Source organism: Lacerta agilis, chromosome 1 (assembly GCF_009819535.1).
Source record: "Lacerta agilis isolate rLacAgi1 chromosome 1, rLacAgi1.pri, whole genome shotgun sequence".
Taxonomy (NCBI): domain Eukaryota; kingdom Metazoa; phylum Chordata; class Lepidosauria; order Squamata; family Lacertidae; genus Lacerta; species Lacerta agilis.
This window is the reverse complement of record NC_046312.1, coordinates 82169319-82191254: the sequence shown is the minus strand read 5'-3', so window position 1 is coordinate 82191254 and position 21936 is coordinate 82169319. Positions and strand designations below refer to the sequence as shown.

The 21936-nt window shown below is 43.3% G+C and overlaps 1 protein-coding gene across 2 annotated transcripts; it reads right to left on the bottom strand.

Moving 5' to 3' along the window:
- Positions 1-612: 612 nt before the first annotated feature.
- On the bottom strand, positions 613-19081 carry FNBP4 (formin binding protein 4). 2 transcript variants are annotated; one of them, XM_033159576.1, is made up of 17 exons: positions 18857-19080; positions 14435-14527; positions 12881-13017; positions 12442-12625; positions 11963-12110; positions 11759-11888; positions 10965-11306; positions 9098-9296; positions 8384-8508; positions 7317-7421; positions 6610-6743; positions 5465-5640; positions 4536-4855; positions 3844-3988; positions 3494-3750; positions 2833-2990; positions 613-1951 (listed from the first exon to the last, which is right to left on the bottom strand). In XM_033159576.1, exons 1-17 carry the CDS (start codon positions 18978-18980, stop codon positions 1861-1863), a joined length of 2868 nt encoding a protein of 955 aa, XP_033015467.1. In that variant the 5' UTR covers positions 18981-19080; the 3' UTR covers positions 613-1860. The 2 variants fall into 2 exon arrangements, with proteins under 2 accessions (XP_033015467.1, XP_033015474.1); XM_033159583.1 differs by lacking the exon at positions 7317-7421 and having other exon boundaries at positions 18857-19081.
- Between the last annotated feature and the right edge of the window lie 2855 nt (positions 19082-21936).

Sequence of the window (21936 nt, the reverse complement as noted above, 5' to 3'; positions counted from 1 at the left end):
AGAGAGTGGGGAGTCAGTTACTTGGTATGCCGCTGTCCTCCAGGACTAGTTCCTACTTTCCTGCCAACAAAAGCTAGTGGGAGCTCTAGAAATGAGGGACCTTAGACAAGCCACTCTCTTTCAGCATCAGCTCTCAATCTAAAAAATGGGATTAACATTAATCTACTTTACAGGACTGTCTGTAAGTTTAGACTATGCTAAGTTTAGGCATATATAAAAACTAATTATTGTTTATCTAGATTTTCAGGAAGCATCTGTTTTTTTTCTAGGAAACCAGTAAGATCAGATTTCCTTTTCTTCAGTCAGTGATGAGAGACACTGTTCAAGGATAAAAAACAAAACAAAACAAGCCTTCAAAAAGTTTTCCATCAGATAACTTTAAATCCCTCTGTATAGCTTCTGTTTACTACTGCCCTCCCTTTCAAAAATATTATTGGAAGCTGGAAATTTAATTTCTATAATTCTATGTTTTTACTGAGCAGAGCAGTAGCATGTTTCTGGTAACTACTCCCCAACCACCTCTGTGGTATAAAACATCACATTCCCAAGCATATGTCATTGAACTTTACAATTAATACTGCCAATAGAGTCAAAGAAAAATAAGGAAGGTTCTGAAGTATAAAAAGTGATTTTATTAATGTATATGTACAAATTTACAAAGCCAGAAACTGGAGAAATACAAACAGCGTTCAACCATAAACTGCCTTTTCTTTCATTTACAGAAAATCAATACCACTTGATTCCGTTTTTTAAAAAGTAAACAAGGGAAAAGACGCAATACATTGACAGGTTGGATAAATATTCAGCCTGGCTTTAAATGTAGACAAAGACCCTACTTTTGCTGGAACCTGACAAGAGGGGCTCAGAACTGAGCAACAGAGAAATGCTAATTTCCCCTCTCCTCACTGCTAATGGCTTCTAGTACACATCCACCAAGCAGCAGCTATTGAGATGGGGAACAGTGCTGGATAGTGAGCAAGGGAAAACATATCCACCCCATTCCTTCACCAGTGAGCATTCAGAGGAGCAGCTGATGCAGCAATGTGCAGGCACACAGCTGCTGACTGGCTCATGCTGACTTAAGTGCTGTGCCAGCTACCCCCTAACTCTCTTTGCCCAACAATGAAGGCATTAGGAACAACCCACCAGTCAGTGCTCAGTGGAGGAGGCTGAAAACTGCTTTCTGTCCCACCTTACTACAGCCACACCAATGAAACAATTAGCATGTTACAGCACCAAAAGTATATTCTAGGGTAACATTACAGGAAAAATAGCTAGTCTGATACAGGTTCTAGGACAGAAACAAGAATTGATTCTATGAAATCTAGCAAGAAGAGCAATGCTACCAAAACCAAGGTGCTGGCAAACATTAGGAATGGAACAAGGGGGTCAAATCATGCAGAACTGCGTCTGTTGTGAAAAGAATGTGCATCTTTAATTTGCATGTTCTGTAACACCCAATTGCAAATGGTCATTATCTTGTAGAAATATTTCTAGGAAGTGGAAGAACACTTTTGGGCTTAGCAAGGAAGAGTCAAAATGGCAGGTTCCATTTCCAACTCCACAAAGTGCATTAATAAATTCTGGTACCAGCTCTACCCAGGAACTGGACATAATGGTATTCCACCTTTGTGTGAACTGGGATTAGGAGGAGTTTAAGACAGGAGTGGTCAAGCCTATTCATTATTTCATAAGCCTATTTGCCAAATACACCTCTAAAAGGATTCACAAGTCAACGCAATTTCTCTGTCAGGTCGTTCAGCTGAAAAATATGTATCCTCAAAAAGTTAATTTATCCAACAGTAAAAGTTTCTGAACTGTACATGTGTGGTTAAAAAACAAAATAACAACGAAGTTGACTCATGTGCTTGAAGTAGCTTTCCGCCTCTTGAGTCGAGATCGCCAGTCATCAGGCAAAGCCTCAAAATTTGCATTTCTCTCTGCCATACCACTGTGAAGAACAAAACATTAGGATTGCCAGTCAGCAATGGGAGAACTAAAGAAATCAAGATTTCTGGTAAGAGTTATTTTCCAGACTGTGCCCATTTGTGAATGCAACTGATACCCCAAAGAACCGGCTTTCATGTTTACGCGATACCTACTTACAAAGCACGGTATCCAACTACCATGTCCTGCCAGTGCAAAGATATATGCTTGTACAATGGAAATGTTTCCTCCTCTCCGCCCCTGTCCCTGTCCTCCCCAAATCTTTCTGGAGGGTTGAGTGAACCCTACAACAGATTTAGCAGGCACATGGGGGGGGGGGAGGAAGAGGGGAGTTCTGTTGTGCAAACATAAATCCTTGCAGTGATGGGATGTGTTACATACCACCCAGTCACTACTATATCAATAATATAGCACATTAAATCCATTCTGCATATAAGGAATGTCACAGAATTAATAAATCACTTCATATGCAAGAGGAAACTTACTCTTTAAAGAAATGCTGCAAGTACATAACATTTCTTTCTCTTCTGCCTCACATACAAGGTTTTCCCCAAGGTTGTGGTGTGACTGCTGGAAATTAGGCCTACAAGCTTGCCTGCTGGAACCCCCATATCCACTTCTATTCTACGTGTGTTACATTCCCCATCTTCAATTTTGCCCAATGCCCCTGAAAACAGGACAAGACTCTCCAATCCTCCTTTAAAAAGGAACAGCGACAATTAGACCAACCTAAACCCTGCAGTGGCACAAGTCACTTAAACCAGCAACCATGGGCTGACAGTTCACACTGCACAGAAATCTGGAATCATTTACCTAAAACAAATCACACTGGGTGATGCAAGGAGTGGGGTGCTATCAGACCGTATCTTGCAATCCCTCTCATACCTGATTAACTGCTGCTGTTTCCATTCCTCAATTCTCTTCTGTGAAATCACATCCCGATCCTCATCGCTTGAGCTGGAATTTTCTTCCTCATCCAGTTCCCGCTGAATGCTCTGCCACTTCTTTACAAGAGAGGGCATCTTTGTCTTGGTTTTTTTTCTCTGCTGGGAAATATTTAGCATGTTACCCTGATGACTAGAGTTAGGCCTCCATGAACTCTTCATTCTCACTCTCGTTAGGGATAAGGTAGGTAAGGCAGGAAGTAAAACAATGATTTTACCCATTCTTTTTGCTTAATCTCACATTAGAGTAGATCATAAAAAGTGTTCTGGCTAGCAGAGCACACATCCCAGCACAAAAGCCACAATGGCCCCCAAAAAGAAAACAAACAGAACCAGCTTGTTATCTCCAAGGTGATTATGCCTCTCAGGTGTTGGTGGATTCAAAGACCTAAAAAGAGCGCCTCCTTCTCTAATGCGTTTCTGAAATCCCATCAGCTTCCAGTTTTGAAGCTGCCAAGTTACTCATTTCGTACCTATTGTCATACAAGATGTATCAGTTCTAAAGTCTAGCAGAGTAAAATAATACACATTTCAACCTATATGAATGAAGCTTGTTCAGTTTTTTGGCATGTACGACAGGAAGTACAAATTTAAGTACTCACCTTGCCAGCTCTCCTAAGCTTCTTTGACTTCTCTGGAGGTAGTGTTTTGGGTGGTGGTGGAGACAGTGGAGGAGGTGGTGGAGGCGGCGGCAGCTGTTCTGTAGTGCTAGTGGCAGGAGCGGCTCCTTGTGTAGGAACTGGCTGCGTGGTGCTGGCAGAAAGACCAACAGGCACACTACACTCAGAATAGTTCACGAGTGCCGGCTGCGTTACTCCAAGGTAACTCTGTTGCAAACTCACCCCTGGGGTCTGGGGGCCTGTATACACAAAGGGGGGGAATGGGAATTATTTCCAAAACAATTTTCAAGGGATATCAAGCAGCTAAGTAGAAAGATGTGGATGTTACTCACCCACACCTATGACTGACTGCCCGTAAAGCACTGGACAGCTTCCAATGGTTGCTGCTCGTTGCACCAGTCCAGCACTAATTTCAGAAGCTTTTCTCTTTAGAGTTTTAGCGGAGAGAGGTGCAGATACGTTGGTCTCAGAGCTGGCCTGGAAGCAGACAGATGTCAGTTAGTTTGGTTCTTTTAAATAGCCTCTGTACATTTTTGGAACATGCATGTCTTTTCTTATAAAATTCCATGTAGTTTCAGGGAAATTGTCTTGGATGTGTAGGAGCTTTTACACTAACAAATCAAATCACTGCAGATTATCTGACAGGCAATTTTAGTTCTTGTGAAAAAGCAACATTCATTTCCTCTATCTGAAATCATTCTGTTGGCTTCTCACTTTGCAACATCACTATCACAGCATGTATTTCCTTTTCCATATGGGTCACACAAATCCGTTTTCTGACACACATTCTACAAGGGACTTTGGCACAAAACTTGAATGGCAGAAACAAACTACTTTTCATTTACCGACTGCTATAGAAGATTGTAGTAGAAAGTTTATGCTACAGGCAGAAAAGAGGGCGAGATGGTTTTACAATATAAAACACAAGAATTCAGCAGAAGATTAACAGGTCAAAGCTGCATACAAGCCACACCTGATACTAGCTTTTATAGAACTGCTAGAGGGTCCATATGCACTAACTCACTTGGCTATTGGCAACTGTTGGTCGGAGAAGAGGTTTCAGTACAGCATCTTCCTCTGTTCCCGGTGCTGGTGGTTCCTCATCTCCGTCATCCTCCATCTCTACTTCCTGTATTTCCCCATCTTCCCCTGGTGGTGGCGGTGGTGGCGGGGGAGGTGGGGGAGGGGGTGACTCTGGAGGGGGAGGTGGCGGGGGTGGCATTTCCAAAGGTAAAGGGGGCTGAAGTACAGGGACAGAGGGCTGAAGCACAGTCCAAAATGGACTGAGAGGCACAAGAGAGGTAGCTGCAGCTTGACTAGAAAGAGGCTCTTTAAGAAGAGACCCTAAAAATGAAAGAAGAAAAAATAGAACATGTAGGATTTTTAATTATTATTACCCCATACCTGCAAGAACTATTCACCCATCTTATAACTTTCCTTCCACTGTTATGCTTCTTCCTTTTCACAGGAGACAAACTTCCTTGGGAAAGTATTATAATGATCCCACTAACCAGCCCCCAAATTTAAAAACCAAATTGGAAAAACAATACAAGCAGAAAGAAATTATACTTCCCATGTCAATATGGCATAGCGGGTATGCTATAAGAACCACATGCGTAACAATTGGCAGAGATATCTCTAAAGTTGGGTAAAGATGAGAGTGAGGAACTTGTGGCACTATGGATATTTCTAAAGACAGGACCACAGGGCTTGTTGGCTGTGGCTGATGGGCACTTAACACCTGGAGGCCAGTACAGAAAAATGTTTTGCAAGTAATGCACTAATTTCAGTTCATCTCCACCTGGCTGAATACTGCAATACAAAGGATTTCTGAGCAACTGCCTTTGGGCATTGAATATACTTACGAGAAGTAATAACAAGGACCCTACCTTCTTAAAAACATTATTCCAAATTGGGCTAACTTTCTTTTAGCAAACCCTCAAGGTCTAGTACCTGCAGTATTATCAGACGATTCTGCAGCAGACTCCATTTTCTCCTTTAGTCCTTGTTTAGGAAGAGCTTCCATTTTATTCTCTAGGATTTGCCCCTCCTCTTCCTCCTCCCCATCTGGGAACTCCCATTGGGATTCGCCTGATTGTTCGTTAACATAGAAATAGCGTCTATGATCCCTAAATCACAAGAAAGAAAACAAGGCTTTATGCTCTCGCCCCTGCACTGACACAATGATATAGTCCTCTCCCGCGACAGCGGAGTGCTCTCACAGGAAGAACCTCTTACAGTAGGACTGCTGTTCACAAAGGCAACAAACAGCTTTGAGGAAGGATTTGCAAGATGGGCTTACTCCAAACTGTTTGTGCTGCTGGCTCTGTGATCACAGCCCTGACCCTCCACTCTAAAAGTAGAGGGTTATTGAAGCAGCTTGTGGCTGGTGTGCAATTAAAGGTTCAAGGATGCATTAGGAAATAGACTTTTTAGGTAGTCTCAGGATTCATTTCCTTCCAGAATAGCAAAAAGAGAAACAGCCCAATTTATGAAAGATGGCTGCTCCCCCAAGGACTGCTGCAGTCACATTTATGATACTCTTGGTGTCAGACATAGTGAATTGCTACTGAGAGGGAGAGGATCTGGGAGCTGAAAAACAAAAGAGCAAAGATTTCAAATAAACAAAAATAATCAAGAAAGCCAAATATAAGAAGAAATAGTTTGGTCTGACCTGCTGGCAGGAGACAGTTATCTTGTTCTTCGTTGAGATCCTCAGTGAGGGAGCTTTCCATAAGGACACAGGCGTTACTTGGGAGCGGAGTTCCTGAGATCCTGCAATGTGCACAGAGCTCTCGCATGCGCGACCCCCCAAGCCCGCCCTCCTTAGCGCATTTACACTCAAGAGTAAACACCAGCTCTGTCCAATCGCGGAATCAAATCCATTTCAACACACTTAACACAGACTTTATATTTCTCCAATTTTTGTGGCTGGCTGAAACTCTGTATGTGCCAGAGGCTCTCTGCCCGCTCAGCACCGCTAAGTGCAGCTGCTCTCAGTCTCCAGACAGATGACGGCACGTCGGCAGGTGGTGATGGTCACAAATCATGTCTGAGATGTCAAAGGTGAAAGGTGAAAAGGGGAGAAGAGTGCGTACCTGTCCCAGTGGCAGGACCAGCCTTTAGGGGCGGCGTTTATTTCATACTGTTTTAGCTGTTCAGCTGCATCTTGCAATTTGCGTTTGAGGTAGTTTCCTTGGAGAGCTCCTTCCCGCCAGTCTGCAATACGGGTCTATACCAAGAAGGCAAAGAAAAATAATGAAAAACCTGTAGAGACAATTGGCCTTATGCATATCACTTTCCACTGTACTTTGCAGTTCTACACAGTGGGTGGAATTCAATGTCAGTTGTTGTGTTTGCACACACATGACAGCTTGCCAGACAGAACCATCTCCTCCTCTCCTACCCCAATGTATGCTGTTCTGTGGGTTCTACTGTCCCCCCCCCCCCGTGCCAATTTTGGAGGGCATGCAAGGGAGAGGGCTGGGAAGCCCAGTTGCACATAGAAAAATAAGACTGGTTAGATGAATCTCACTCAATGTTAGCAGCACTAATACAAGAGTCAGCACTAATGACAGAGAACATGATGAGAATTACACATAGATCAAGAAAGCCTCAGATACGTTACTGGACTAAAGCATTCCGCTTGGGGGACAAGGGGGAGGGAGCGGGAAGGAACGAGGGAGAGGAAGCCTGTTATCCATGCCATAATACTTAAAACTTCCTAGATTCCTATCACACTGCAATGCTGCCAGTTGTTTGGCTCCCTATGATTAATTTTCAATAAAAGGTAAACTTTCGTTACCTCAGTCTGCAACAGTAGCATGTGGAAGTTAGAGATGGATTGTCTACTGATGCCCAAGAACTCCAGCTTGCTTATCAACATGTTGGCCAGCTCTCCAATCTGAAACTGCCAGAAGTAAAGCAAGCAAGGGGTCAATAATTTTGTGCTAGTCACAATGCACAAGGCAATTGCAATGCTGAAGTGTACAAGACACCATCTGTTTTAACAAAAAGAGGTGTGATCTGACGAGTAACTTACAATTGGCAAAAAATTGTGCCAAATTCTGAAAGTATGCTCTACCCACAGCATTAGCAGCCATTTTGCAGGAATACACTGAGGCTATCTAATATTTTCTCTACCTTTAACTCAAGTGTTACACATGGATAATCTATATGACTAATGCAGCGATTTTCAATTTCTTCTCACACAAGAAGAGACTGTCCCATTTCCCAGTGCCAACATCTTCTAAACAGCAACACTTAATACAGGGATAATAGGTACAGGGAACACACAAAGAACTTACGGCTGAATGTTATTTCCAACTAAATATTTCTGACAGACATTAACAACTGCATTTAAGTGCCACACTTTCCAAATTCCAATCAAGAAATACATTATTTGCTAGTAATACCTGACACACAGGTCACTAAAAAGCAGTATCAGAAGCACCACTACGGAATAATAACCTAGAAGAATTTCAATACTACTCAGCACAATAAAGCTACACAGCTTTGAAGTCTCCTAGCCAAGGTTAAGCACTGATAGGGATCTAAAGGCCAATATAACCAACAAGAAGGGTGGCAGTTTCAAACTGAGTTGAACTAAAAACTTTATGTGTACACATTCATTGTGTGCTCAGATTCCAGACAGTCCATAATCAATTGCATACTTTAGGTATCTCCAACCGGTGCAGCAGCACCTAATCATAATAAAAAGGACCAATCCCTGTGTGGCAATTTCAACTGACTGAAGAAAAGATAAAGTAAAAAGGAGAAAGAAGCCAACTCAATCTGAATACATTTGGAACTGTGTGAACTGCCTCAAGTAATATTGCTTAGGTTTCACAGCATAACCATAAACCCACATACCTTTAAGTCCTGCTCCTCATCTTCTGCTTTGAAAGTCCCTTGTGTTTTCACTTTGTCTTGCAATTCCTCTGTGTCTGGCTCACTGTCCGAGCTCTGCTCAGCCACTTCTGGCTCTTCTTTCACCACTGAACAGAAAACAAGAGGGGGTGGGGAGTGTTTGTAAGTCATTCTCCATTTAGTGCCCAGTAGATCTTCCCTTTTACAATGGACTGGCATAGGTAAGAAGAATAATAGGCAACTTACTTGGGGAAGGGTGGGGAAGAGAATCCTGCCTGTTCAACCACTATGTTGTATTACTTTCCTCTTTAACAGAAGAGGAGACCATTTCAAACACTGGATTGGAATTATTGGTATGAGCAATAGCTTCCTACCTCAATCTTGGGGAGACACACCTAATACCCACTTTAAATACTTAAGGGTGGGATTCACCTAAGGAGCCCATCAGCAGAAGCTCTGGGCAAGGGTTTCTGCTTGTGCAACGAGGCTTCCCCCTCCCCCTTGTCCCCTCAAATGGCTCAGGGGCGGGGTCTGGAGAATGTGCAAAACAGCAACAGGGGGAGGAGAAGAGGGATTGTTCCATCTGACAAGCTGAAATGGTTGCACAGACAGAAAGTTCATAATAGTGCAATGCTAAATTCTACCAATAGTTTTCCTTCTTAGTAGCACTAGAAATAACTGAAGAGCCAAAAAGGGCCCTAAGCAGGAGACTCTTACCTGCTTGTCCAGGTTCAGGACTCTCTTGACCTGTCTTGCTAGACCCTCGGCTGGTGGATTCTGGGCTGGCAACCCCAAAGAGCTTCCATTTTCCTGGCTTGGGTAGCAACCGTCGTGCTAACTCTGACTGACTTCCATCAGACAGTGGACTGGAACCCGAAATACTCCCATCACCTTCTTCTAAAGCACGTAGCTCTGCCTAGAAGGCAAAATATTATTTCAGTGCTGGGGAACAACTTATTTGTTTCTCTTCCTATTCCTCGGCATTTGTCTACATGTCCATTCTCCCCCTTCTATTTTACACAGCTGGTACAACTTCTCTGGACAGAGATTACTTCAGAGGCAGTAGTCTTCAACACTACAGAAAAATAAGACATTTATCTTTTTCATGAAGTTATCCTGTTAAATGCAAAGGTTCCTCCTGCCCAGAGCCTGCACCTACTTAGAGACAAACCCAGGCTGCTTGTATAGTTTTAAGAGGTTGCAGATGTAGGATTGCTACTTGTGCACCCTTCTTAAACCATCATATATTGAAAAGGAAGAATCAAGATGAGGAGGCAGGCAAGCAAAGATAGGATCAGGGCCTACTCCAGTCGAGCTGTCCACTCCCTACCACAGGACCAACTTTACATTTTATATACCGTATTTTTTGCTCCATAAGACGCACTTTTTTCCTCCTAAAAAGTAAGGGGAAATACCTGTGCGTCTTATGGAGCGAATGGTGGTCCCTGGAGCTGAATTGCCCAGGGGCCAAAAGCAGATTGTGCTTTTTATTTTACAAAGAGAAAAGGGAGTGTTGAAAGGACCCCCTCAGCAGCTGATCAGCAAGAGATCGGGAGAGAGATAAGAGTCCCCGGCTCCCTTTCAGCCCCGCCCTCCTTTGTTGAATGTGCTGCAGAGGGAGGTTGTTTGTTTCCCCAGGACATGTGACTGGCTGATTAGATTATCTGTCTGAAAACAGTAGAAATGGCTCCCTTTCCTTAGGATTTTTCAGAAATGTGAGTTAAACCCCATAAAAATGGGGCTTTTCCTCTTTGCTTTTCCCCCTTTGCAAAAGGAGCTTTGCTTTTTCCCCTTTGCAAAAAAAGCTGCAAAACCTTTAGCTGATCCTAAAAAAAACAAAAAAACAAAAAAAAACCTAGGGCTTTTCCCTTTGCAAAAAAAGCTGCAAAACTTTTAGCTGATTCTCAAAAAAGGCCTTTTGCCTTTGCAAAAACAGCAGCAAAACCTTTAGCTGATCCTCCAAAAAAACAACAACCCCAAAACCCCAGGGCTTTTCCCTTTGCAAAAAAAGCTGCAAAACTTTTAGCTGATCCTCAAAAACAAAACAAAAAACAAAACAAAACAGGGCTTTTAGAGGAGGAAAACCAGAAAAATATTTTTTCTCTTGTTTCCTCCTCTAAAAATGAGGTGCGCCCTATGGTCCGGAGCATCCTATGGAGCGAAAAATACGGTAATTCATTTGTTTTAAGTATTTTAAAACTATGCTTTGGCAGAAAGGTGGTATATAACTGCAATTGATCAATCAATGGCAGGCCAGAAACTACCTTGGAAAGAGGAAAAACAACAACAAAAATATAAAAAAGTCTTTTCAAAGTGTTACACTATCAAACCACAATACTTTGTGACTAGAAAAAGGAACACCTCCTTAAGACAGCTAATGACTGTTCCCTGCAACATAATGAATGAAACAACTTGCTTTGCCCTCTGCTGTTTCAAAATTTCTGCATCATTTCACTGATTTGATAAAAAAATTCCTGCATAGCTCTCAGTGAAGTTTCAGTGGCGGACCATTTATCAAATCAACAGCAGAGAGAGGCAAATGGCTCATAGAAGAGTTCCCACAACTTCACTGCAAATGACCTACCTTCTTCCTCTCCAATACCATCTCTAGCTCAAGAGTATCCTGCTCCTCTTCCTCCTCTGCACTCTCCCCTGATTGCACCACACTACACAGGTCCTCCTGAGAAGGGTCTTCCCCAATATCTCGGATGCCTTCCAGCTGCTGATCAGCAACAGTTGCTACTTGCTCTGGTGCCACATCATCTTCCACCAATGGATCCACCTCCTCCTTACAAATAACCTTCCGCCTCCAGCGCTCCTCTTCCTCCTTCACCACCTCAGGAAGTAGCGGAGCCAGCAGTGATGCAGCCACTCCCTTTTTCTCTTCCTCGTTATTTGAAAGGGCCTGAATACCTTCATTCACTTCCTGTGAAGACAATATGATTTTGCACCAAATCCATTAGCTTCTGGCAGTCAGTCACAGAGAACACTAATAACCTACTTAAAGAAAAACAAGTTTCTAGTTCTCATTCTGCAAAGTTTACTAGTGTGTGTGCCCAGCATTTAACAAACGCCCTGGAATCAGAACTTCCAATGAGATTATGAGAATTGCTCAGAGCATATAAGTCCTATTTTCCGGACTTGAAATCTTTTTAAATAGAAAGGCCAGAAACTAATCGAGGAACTTATACATGCAAACTCTGTGATCTTCCACTGAGCTATCCAATCCCTCCCATCCTTTTATGACTCTGGAAAAATAAATCTGATGCCTACACAGTGCAAAACAAATATAATAGAGAAAAGTGGGGTTGCTGCTTTTTCCTCTCTTAAATTTCCATTAAAAAACAAGTATTTTAAACCAGTCAGGCAAATACTAACCTTCTTCAATTCACGCTTCACAAGAGCTGCCCTACGTCCAGCACTGCTAGCAGCTGTAGCACCACCACCTTTTCCCTGGGAGCTTAAGTCTGCAACCACTTGGCAGTTTTCTTCAGCCTCTGTCACAGAACTAAGAGAAAAGCAAATTCAGCAAGGGAAACTCAAGAAGCACCAATTCAGTCTCCTCTTCAGTGCCATTCTTACCTGTGCTGGTAATGCTGGATGCCCTGAACTTGTGTTGCAAGGTACTGGGGCAGCTCCCAGGTAACCTCATTAGTCTGAGTATTCCAGTAATAATAGCAGCCTGTGTTTTCATCCCAAACTTCTTGCCAGTCTCCCATCTCCACTCCCACTATAGGAAGAAAGCAAGACTTCAGTGAACATCCTCTCCAATCTGAGTATCTTCAGCTCTGCTCTATATACCTAGAGAAGATTGCAATTATATATCCTCTCTCATCACTCTCAATTGTTATCCCACCCAACACTCACCAACTGCCTTTAATAATCCTTTGAAGGCACAGACCTGGGCAGATTAGCCAGAAAAGGCTCCCAACTTTCATCTTCACACCACAACCAAATTGCTTTCAGTTAGAAAAGACGTGGGAATTCATGGATTATCTACCCTTGCAATGCCTCTAGTATACAAGCTTGTGTAGTAGCACAAGCTATTACGTGGAGCTCACCTCCTGACAGGGAGCACTGAGTGTCATACTGCCACTCAGCCACCTGGTCTGTTCCATTTGCAGTTGCCAAAACTTGACTGGAAGCAGACTCCTTGGGTTCTGGGCGTGGAGGAGTTGGAGGTGGAGCATTGGAGGGAACAGTGTTTTCAGCAGGCTGTGAAGGTGCTGTAATTGCATCTATTTCCTTTAAAAATACAAATAAGATAAAACAGGACATCATTTGACTCAAAAAATTAAGAGCATTTAAATATTTGGCAATAACATAGAAAGAGAAATTGCTCAACCCATACATCAAAGATTTAAAACATCTATCCATCAGTCTAAGGTTGTACACATTTTCATGGAAACTGTAATGTATTGCTGTGAATATCTGTATGTTCTACCCAGGTTGAAACAACAGGATTAATTATTTAATGAACCAAAACAAATTCCTACTAACCGCTAGGAAGTTGGCCAGGGTACTGTCAATGTCTGTTGAATTATTGCCATTTGCATCTGTAGACTGTGCTGGTTTCTCAGACATCTCACTGTCTTCTTCATCGCTGTCTTCATAAGCACCAAGTAAACATAAGCCACCTAGAACAAAAAGTCAATGTGACCATAACTGAGATAATGTATTAAAATAACCTACACTTGATCTTAGCCAAAAGGTCAATAAGCCCTGAAAATTTGCTCCAGAGTCCTCCAGTTTTTGAGGATGTAGGGGATAGGAGGAGAAAGTTTCATTGTGCAAGTGGAAGTCAGCTGTGCTACTGGAAAAGCAATGTTGGATACAACCAGTCTTGCAGACACTGGCACTAGTGTTGCTTTCCCAAGTCTCACCTCACTGCACAGAATAAATTATCTGTCAGAGACATCAGAGTGCCTTGCACTGGTGTCAAAATTCTTTTTTATCCACAAAAGCCAGTCCTGTTGTCTTTGCTTTATCACTAGTATGCGAAATAAACACTGGAAAGATGCTTCCAAGGTTTTTCCTGTAAGAATAAACAGCTCATCTGCCCCAATTTTCAATGAATGGTTGCATGGAAAAATCTGAAAAAGCAGGCAGTAGTCCCATAGTCCTAAAATGACAAATTCAGTCAAACATAAGTAGACTGAGTGTTTTTTCCATATTATGGCATTGAGGCCAATATTCTTAATGTTTACAATCTTCTATGTTTGCTGTAATCTCTAAATCCAATCAGCCCCCTGTAAAAATGAGCAACAAGGCACAGTAAAGCACCCCTGATATTTCTAAGGTAAAACACAAGACAAAATGTCTGTTAATAAACAACTCTAAAGGCATCTGTTAAGAGCTGGAGTCAGGCAGAGGTCAGCAATAAAACAATATAGCAAATGATATCAGTGAAGTTAGCTCTATTGAAAGAAACAAAACAGTTCAGTCCTGGTGGTCACAGCTACCCTTCCCAGTAAGTCTTACCCCAGTGAAGCAGTCGCAAGGATTGAGGATCTGTCCTCCCCACACTTCCTTCCCCAGCAACCTAAAGCTTCATCATCTTGTCTCTCGTTGCTCTGCTCTCTTAATTTCTCTGCATGTTCTGGGAGACCAAGGGGGAAGGGAGCTGCTTGCAGCAGGCAGGGGAAACTGCCTGCATTCTTCAGCAGCCTGCCTCATCTCAGTCCCCCTCCTCTCCTGTCTCTGAGTCTGAACTGCACTCTGCCACAGCCTCTTCCTGCTCACTAAACCCTGCTGCCTCTTCAGCTTCCGACACCTCCTCCTCTCAGTCTGCTCCCTCTTCTCCCTTGGACCACTCGTCATCGTCCCACCACCAAGAAGGCTCTGAGCCTTCTTCCCTTGGGGGTTCCCCAGCTGGTGCCTCCCACCACGGCTCTGCATCCAGCCAGTCCATGACAGCATCCTTCTCTCACAAGGATTTGTTTGTTGCTTTCACATTGTTCTTAAGATTGGTACACATCCACTGTATACCAATAACTTGACCTTTGTAACTGCAGGTTAAGTTAGTATTAAAAGGAAAATTGAGAAACGTGCTACCTGTTGGTTTGACAGCTACAGGCCCAAGAGGCATGCTAGCTTGAGGCGGGTTTGGGGCTGTCCTTGGAGCCTCTTCAGTCACTTCAAATTCATCTGGAAAAATCAAATGCAAAGAAACAGATGAAATTGGAAACTATAGTTGATGCCTTCTTGGTTTGCTCGTACCATGAAGAGAGGAGAAAAAGGGTCACATGAGTAGGCCAAAGCTTTCTTCATATCTCAGCTCACTAAACTAAGATATGATCATCTGAATACAACCATTCTTAGAAAGACCATCCTTAACACCATCCTTAACACTTTATTTTTAATTTTCTATTACTGTAACATTTGTGAATCAAAAAACCTCCAAAAATGAACGCCTACTTTTATCTCACAGGTCCAGCAATTAAAGTTCCTCCTTACAAATTCATTAACTAATTAAAAAAGCTTTAAATCAGCAATTTGTTTATTGAACTGAATAAAGCACTACACTAGTTTCTGTGGGTCCCCACGTGTATTTTTCAATTCAAAACAAACCCCTAAAAGTGGCTAACAGTATTAAATTGGTAAAATAAGCATTAAATACAAAATTAAAAAAACTAAAAGGTAACACAAGTTCAAAAATTCAGTTGTACAGGAGCAACATATGACAGTAAATACAACACCATTAGATATTTGCCATAATTTGAAGAAATAGCAAAAATTCTACCATAACAAATACAAAAGCAACATTTAAAAAGAGTAAAACAGTATATAATTTAATTAGCATACATATTTAACTAGCAATCCCAGGGGATAGGGAAAAAATACTTAAGACACACTGGAATGAGATATTTTTGTTGTTGTTGTTGCTTAGTCGTTTAGTCATGTCCAACTCTTTGTGACCCCATGAACCAGAGTACGCTAGGCACTCCTGTCTTCCACTGCCTCCCGCAGTTTGGTCAAACTCATGTTGGTAGCTTCAAGAACACTGTCCAACCATCTCGTCCTCTGTCGTCCTCTTCTCCTAGTGCCCTCAATCTTTCCTAGCGTCAGGGTCTTTTCTCTTCTCATGATGTGGCCAAAGTATTGGAGCCTCAGCTTCAGGATATATAAACAGCTGCATAACATCGTCACTTCTCTCATTTTCATAGCACTTGCATCACAACACTTTGTTGTGAGAAAGCACAATCTTTGCCCCCAGTTAGAGTAATCATTGTTACTGAACGCTATGTAGAATGTGGTTGCCTGAGTATTAAGACATTCCACCTGGGTAATTCCTGGTGAGAAGACACAAATTCCATGCAGTGTTTTAATTATTGTGCCTGACCTTAAATGTGCTACTACAGCACAAAATCACTCATCTGATTCTATTTGTCTAATCCAGGCTTCATCAAACTCGGCCCTCCAGATGTTTTGAGACTACAATTCGAATCATTCCTGGCCACTGGTCCTGCTAGCTAGGGATCCGGGGAGTTGTAGGCCAAAAACATCTGGAGGGCCGAGTTTGAGGAAGCCTGGTCTAATCCATCCCCTTACCCCCCACCCTACAAAACAGCAAGTCCTTCCTCCTGGACCCCATTAGCTGGGGATAGCTTGTAACACAATCAACTTGACATTTTTCTCATAAGTTACTGGTTTATAAACACCCTTACAGACAGATAAATAAAATCAGTATCAGAGAAAGGATACAGCAAATAAATCAGCAAGAATTTACAAGGCCTTTTCAGCTCAACACAATCATTTGGAATTCCCACCTCAGGAAACCATTGAGAGAGGCAGTGAAAACCTGGTTCTTTATTAAGCTTTTTGGATAGTGATGCTATAGTGTTTTTATACTGTAATGTATTTTTCTGCTAAGTATTTTATGGAATTTTACAGTTGTCCACTGCTTTATTCTTTGCTGCTTTTATTCATAAGCTGCTTGGAAAGCCTTCAGGGCTGAAAATTGCAGGGTATGAAACAGGGTAAATAAATAAGAATAAAAACCATTCTTACATGCACCTAGGAAAATCCTAAAACAGTTTTCAAATAGGCTTTCGCACTTGGGAAAATACATTATCAGTTCCCCCCAGCATTGTTTACATAGCAGCTACTCTCTGTGGACTCCTGCTGCAAGAGGTTCTGCTCACATTGGTGTTTAAAGCCCTAAATGACTTAGGGTAGGCTCCAAATACCTGAAAGACAGATTCCCAACAGACTATACTGGATATTAAGATCAGCAAAGGGGGCTCTCTTGGAAGTTCCGCTACCCTCAGAAGTGTGGGGAATGACAGCCCAGGAGAGGGCTTTCCCTGTGGCAGCCTCTAATTGTGGAACTTACTTCCCAGAGGTTTTTCTCATATAGTTTCTGACATATGCTGAAAACACACCACTTCAACCTAGGCTTTGACAGTAAAGTTACCTTGTTTTGTGGCGCACACCCCACCCTTTGGTGAATCTATACTGTTTTGGTTGGAACAGTTTTCCTGTTCTACGTTTTATAACCATAAACATTTTACTTGAATTTTAATAACTACAGTATATGATTATACAGTATTGTTGTAACCAACCCTGGGTGTTTCTGGTGACGGGTTGGTAAGAAAACTTATAAATATGTACATGCATGCACAAATCAGTGTACATTGTGCTTTACAAAACAACACCCCCAACAGAAACAAATATAAATCTATTTAAGCTTGCAGTCTAGATAACAATGGGGTGCATAACAATAGAAATTTTAACAAATAAATAAGCTAAAAGATGCAGATTTAACTATAAAGATGCAGATGTTTCTATACGTGCCTACAACATCCATTTTAGGTATCCCACAGCATATTCTGAAGCTACAGGGTACATACTAAACCACATCTGGGTCTGGTTAGTGCTTGGCTGGAATGCCATCTGGGAAGTTGGCAAAATATAAATACAATATATATTACATAAATAAAAATAACAACACCCAAGATTAAGAGGATGTACATAATATGAACTATACTACACTGTACTAGTACCAGGATTGCTGTAGAGCACAAATGGAAAATGCATCCAGTCACCTGTCCAGATCATTCTCTCTCCTACCACTCCACAGGCCACATTTGACAGGTGGGTGGGGCTGTCTGTCTGTCAATCACCAGGCATCACAATTACATCAGATGACCCATTTTTGCCTACATGGTTTAGTGATGATCAGCTGATCATTGAGTCTTGTGGAACACTATGCATAACGCTTGGTAGGCTCACAGCTGATTGTGTACAACCTGTGCACAGAATTTCCCAAGCTCTGACAATCCATTCATAGCCAGTGCTTGGGCAGCCCTGTTCAAGGAATATTGTAGGAAAAGCTCCTTTAATCCAAGCTCTGTCTGTAATAGACATCAGATGTAGGGCAGGTGGGTGGCTTGGCTGAAAGGATCTGGTGGGCCTAACTGAGCCTGTGGACCAGAGATTTCCCACTAATGCAGTAGAGTAACATGGAGTCAGCATCCTCAGTATACCCACTATACAAATATGCACAAGAGCACCACACTAATCCCTATTGAAATGGCAGCATCAACCCAAGCTAAAGTTGCACAGGAACCAAGCAGTCTAGGTAGAACAGCAGACTGAACAGGAACTCAGAAACATTGTGTCTCCTGTTCGGTAGGCTAATCCCACAGGCACAGGCCGGATCAAGAGAAAAAAAGGAAGCATATTTTGTGTATTTTGTGTACAGGATAGAGCAATCATCACCTTGGAGAACGAGAGGGTCATCACTAGAAAGACAGCACAATCCTATGGGAATTTACCTGGAAGTTTAATTCCATTGTGCTCAATGACGCTAACTCCCAGGTAAGCCCAAACAGGATTTCACCTTTATTTCTTTACACAGCTTTTGCTAACTAGATTAAAGGGACAATAGAATTACTGTAAGCTACTGATGAACATATCGAAGAACAAGAGCCCGGGAAAGGGGGGGGGGGCTGAGGAAGCACAGTGAGTACCAACAAACCCAGGCAAACTGACTAGGAGGCCTGGAACAATTTAGGATATCCCATCCTCAGGCTTCCCTCTGCAAAATGGGCAAAAGCAACGGCCCAGCTCATCCAGTAGTGGGAAGGGAGACCGAGATGAAGAATGGAAAGAGCCCTTGGGAACCTTGTAAGATAAACAACGAGGACTAGGATAATGGTGTTGACATACGGTAGTGGAAACGATGCACCAGTGCAAGGAACGGGGCCAGAAGGCGGGCAGCCGGACACACCCGGGTGACACGATCAACCACAGAGACCAAACTACTGCGGCGAAGGCGCCGGGGGTGGGAGGGGGGCTGAGAGGCAGCCTTATAAACAAAACCTTAAACGCCCCCCCCACCCCCCAAAAACCCCTGTGCTCTCGCGGTGGGGAAGCGCCCCATTGAGTATCTCTTTCAGCGGAAGCCCCGACGGGATACGAAGCCCCCCGCCAAGCGCCTAGGCCGCGCGGCCTGCCTGCTTGCCCCCTCACCCGCTTCCGACGCCGAGTCCCCATCGCCCGGTGCCGCTTCTTCCCGGCCTCCGCGAGGCCCAGGCGGCGACAGCTGGAGGATAGGCCTGCGCCCGGCTGGCGCCGCCCGCGACTTCTTCCCCATGGGAGCTGCTCCGAGCCTCACTCCGCCCGAAGGAGACACCGCCAGAGGAGGGAGAGGGAAGAGGCCGGACGAGGCGGAGAGAAGCGAGCGGCGCCTGGGCCTGCCTGTCCGCCGAGGGTGGGGCGGGGCGCAAAGGGTGTCGGGATGCCGGGGCGGGGCCTGCGCCCAGCGCCGACCAGCCTCCCTAGGCGCTGCGTCTGTTTCCCTGACAAGAGGGAAGGCGCGCTGAGACATTTCTTAGCGCATCCCTTCGGCATCCTTACAAAGCAACTACTCTGTTCCGAACTTAAAAATGGAAAGCGTAATGCTGGTGGTCAACAAAAGAAGTTTAAAGACTGCCTTAAGACAAATATTAAAAAATGTATAAACACCAACAATTGGGAAACACTTGCCTGCGAACGCTCCAATTGGAGAATAGCCTTTGCCAAAGGTGTCATGGGCTTTGAAGATACCCAGACTGAGCACGCAAAGGAGAAACGTGCTAAGAGGAAGGCAGGCTTGGCAAATCCACACCGTGATCAACTCCCGCCCGGAAACCAATGTCCCGACTGTGGAAGGACATGTGGATGCAGAATTAGCCTCCACAGTCACTTACGGACTCATTGTTAAAACTGTTTATGGAAGTAATCTTACTCGGCTACGAGTGATTGCCAAAGAAGCAGCTACTTGCAAGGCAGCCCCTGATGAACCCACTCCTCACGGGACTCATAATGTGACTTAGCGAAGGGGCACGATTACAGCCCTGGACGTTGCTTACCAGTCAAAGAGTTAAAACTTCAAAACAGGACAAGAATCACCCCTTAAAATATATATATACTTGAGTGCCAGCAATGGTACCTGTAGATGTTGGGCTACTATTACCAAGGCTGTCACTTACACAGGGTGGGACTGATGGGAGGTGGAACCCAACGTTTGGACGCCTACAGGTTCCTCCCCACTCCAATTTATATTCTTCCTTTTCTCCAAGTAGCATAGGGCAGCATAGAGGATGCCACCACTCTCATTTTGTCCTTTCGTTGAAGTAGTGACTGCCCCAGGTCATCCAATGAGCCTCATGGTTTTTTCCCCTAAGTATTTTTTATTAAAGATTTCTTTGATTTACAAAGGTGTGTGCAATGTCTCTCTCATATTTTTTCCATGTAACATTTTTACAAATCAGTTTTGGTTGTTGAGACATTAGGAAGAAAAGGGGGAAAGAGGTGGGTGGGATGGGGAGATGAGTTGGGGGGTGACAATGTTTCTATTTTACTTAATCTATGTAGGGTTTTGGTGTCAGGGTTTGTGTAGGTTCTCTGTAGTTCGCTTGTGCTCCTTTGGCGGTGAGAGAGGTCAGGGTTGGCGTAGGGTGTGATTGTTCATTTGTGATTGGCTGTGGTGATCTTTCGTTTCCTGTGTGAGTGGGGTGGGTGGGTGTTTTTGATTAGGTTAGCCATATTGATTTGTATCCTCATGGTTTTTTTGAGAGAGGTGAGGGTTGAACCTAGGCAACACAGCCCAACTCTCTAAAGACTCTACAGCACTCAGCAACATTGCCATTGTCTGTTTGCATTTGTAAAAACCACTTTTCAGGATAAAATACAACTGCATTTAGATATTTGAGACTATACATTGACATATGCATTCTTTTGCTGGGATTGCTACACAATTAACAGAACAGATAAAGGGAAAACTTTTTATTTAAGGAACAATTTTAAAATAGTATGGAAAACAGCCTTAGTAGAAAAATTAACCAATAAACTTAAACTGACACGGGGACAAATGGAAGAAGACACTTTCACCCCGATATGGCTCCCCTTTATCACATACACAGCCCGACAAGACAATGACAAAAATCCACCAACAGCATACGAATCAATATGGCTAACCTGATCCAAAACACCCATCCACCCCAATCACACATGAAAACAAAGATCACCACAGCCAATCACAAACAAACAACCATATCCTAGGCCAACCCCAACCTTTCTCACCACCAAAGGAACACAAGTGAATAGCAGAGAACCTGCACAAGCGACGCTGACACAAAACCCCACATATATTAAGTAAAACAGAAGCATAACCACCCGACCTTACCCCCACTCACCTCTCCCCCCTCCACCTCTCTCCCTTTTCTTCCTAATGTCTCAACAAATGAAACTGATCTGTAAAAAATGTTACTTGGGGGGAAAAGAGAGCGCCATTGCACATACTTTTGTAAACCAATAAAATCTTTAATAAAAAATACATTTAAAAAAAGCGTTTGGATAAAATGGAAGGTGATACTTGGGAGTGACTGACTTAAATACACATCTTTTATTTCCATGGTAGAAAATAGCTCTGCGATAAGGATGTATGATTGTGTCAAGCCTCACCCACTACTGCAGCATGGCATTCTATAGCAGGGTGGTTAACCTTGTGCCCTCCAGATGTTGCTGAGCTCTCATCTGTGTCCCTCAGGTATGCTGGCTAGGGCTGATGGGAGGTGTAGCTGAGCACAGGTAATCCACCCCTGCTCTACAGCTTTGCCCCAGGGTAATGTAGCCCTTGGTCTGAAAACAGTTCTTCATGTTATACACTTTTTCTAGTTTTACTGGTAAGAAACCAGCTAGAAAATTAGGTGCACATCTATGCTCAAACACTGTCTCAGTTGCCCAGGGGTCTAACTGCTTTGTTTGTTTTCTGAGCTGGACAAGCATATTGACAAGGCAGCTCCAGCAATGGTTCGTTTCTCCAAAAAGTATGTATATATGTTCTTAACATATTAGTGCCTTGCAAACAAGTCATGACAACTGCTTGCTGCTTCGGCGTCCAGAGTCTGTAAAAGCAGCAGGGCTCTGCTGGCTGTGATGCAAGATCACTTTTCTTTAATAAAGCACTGGAAGTGGCCATTTTCACATTTTTTACATCCTCCTTTGGTATCCCTGCATCAAGCACAGGTACTCCTTTGGGCCTGCAGATCAGGACACTGGCCTCAATG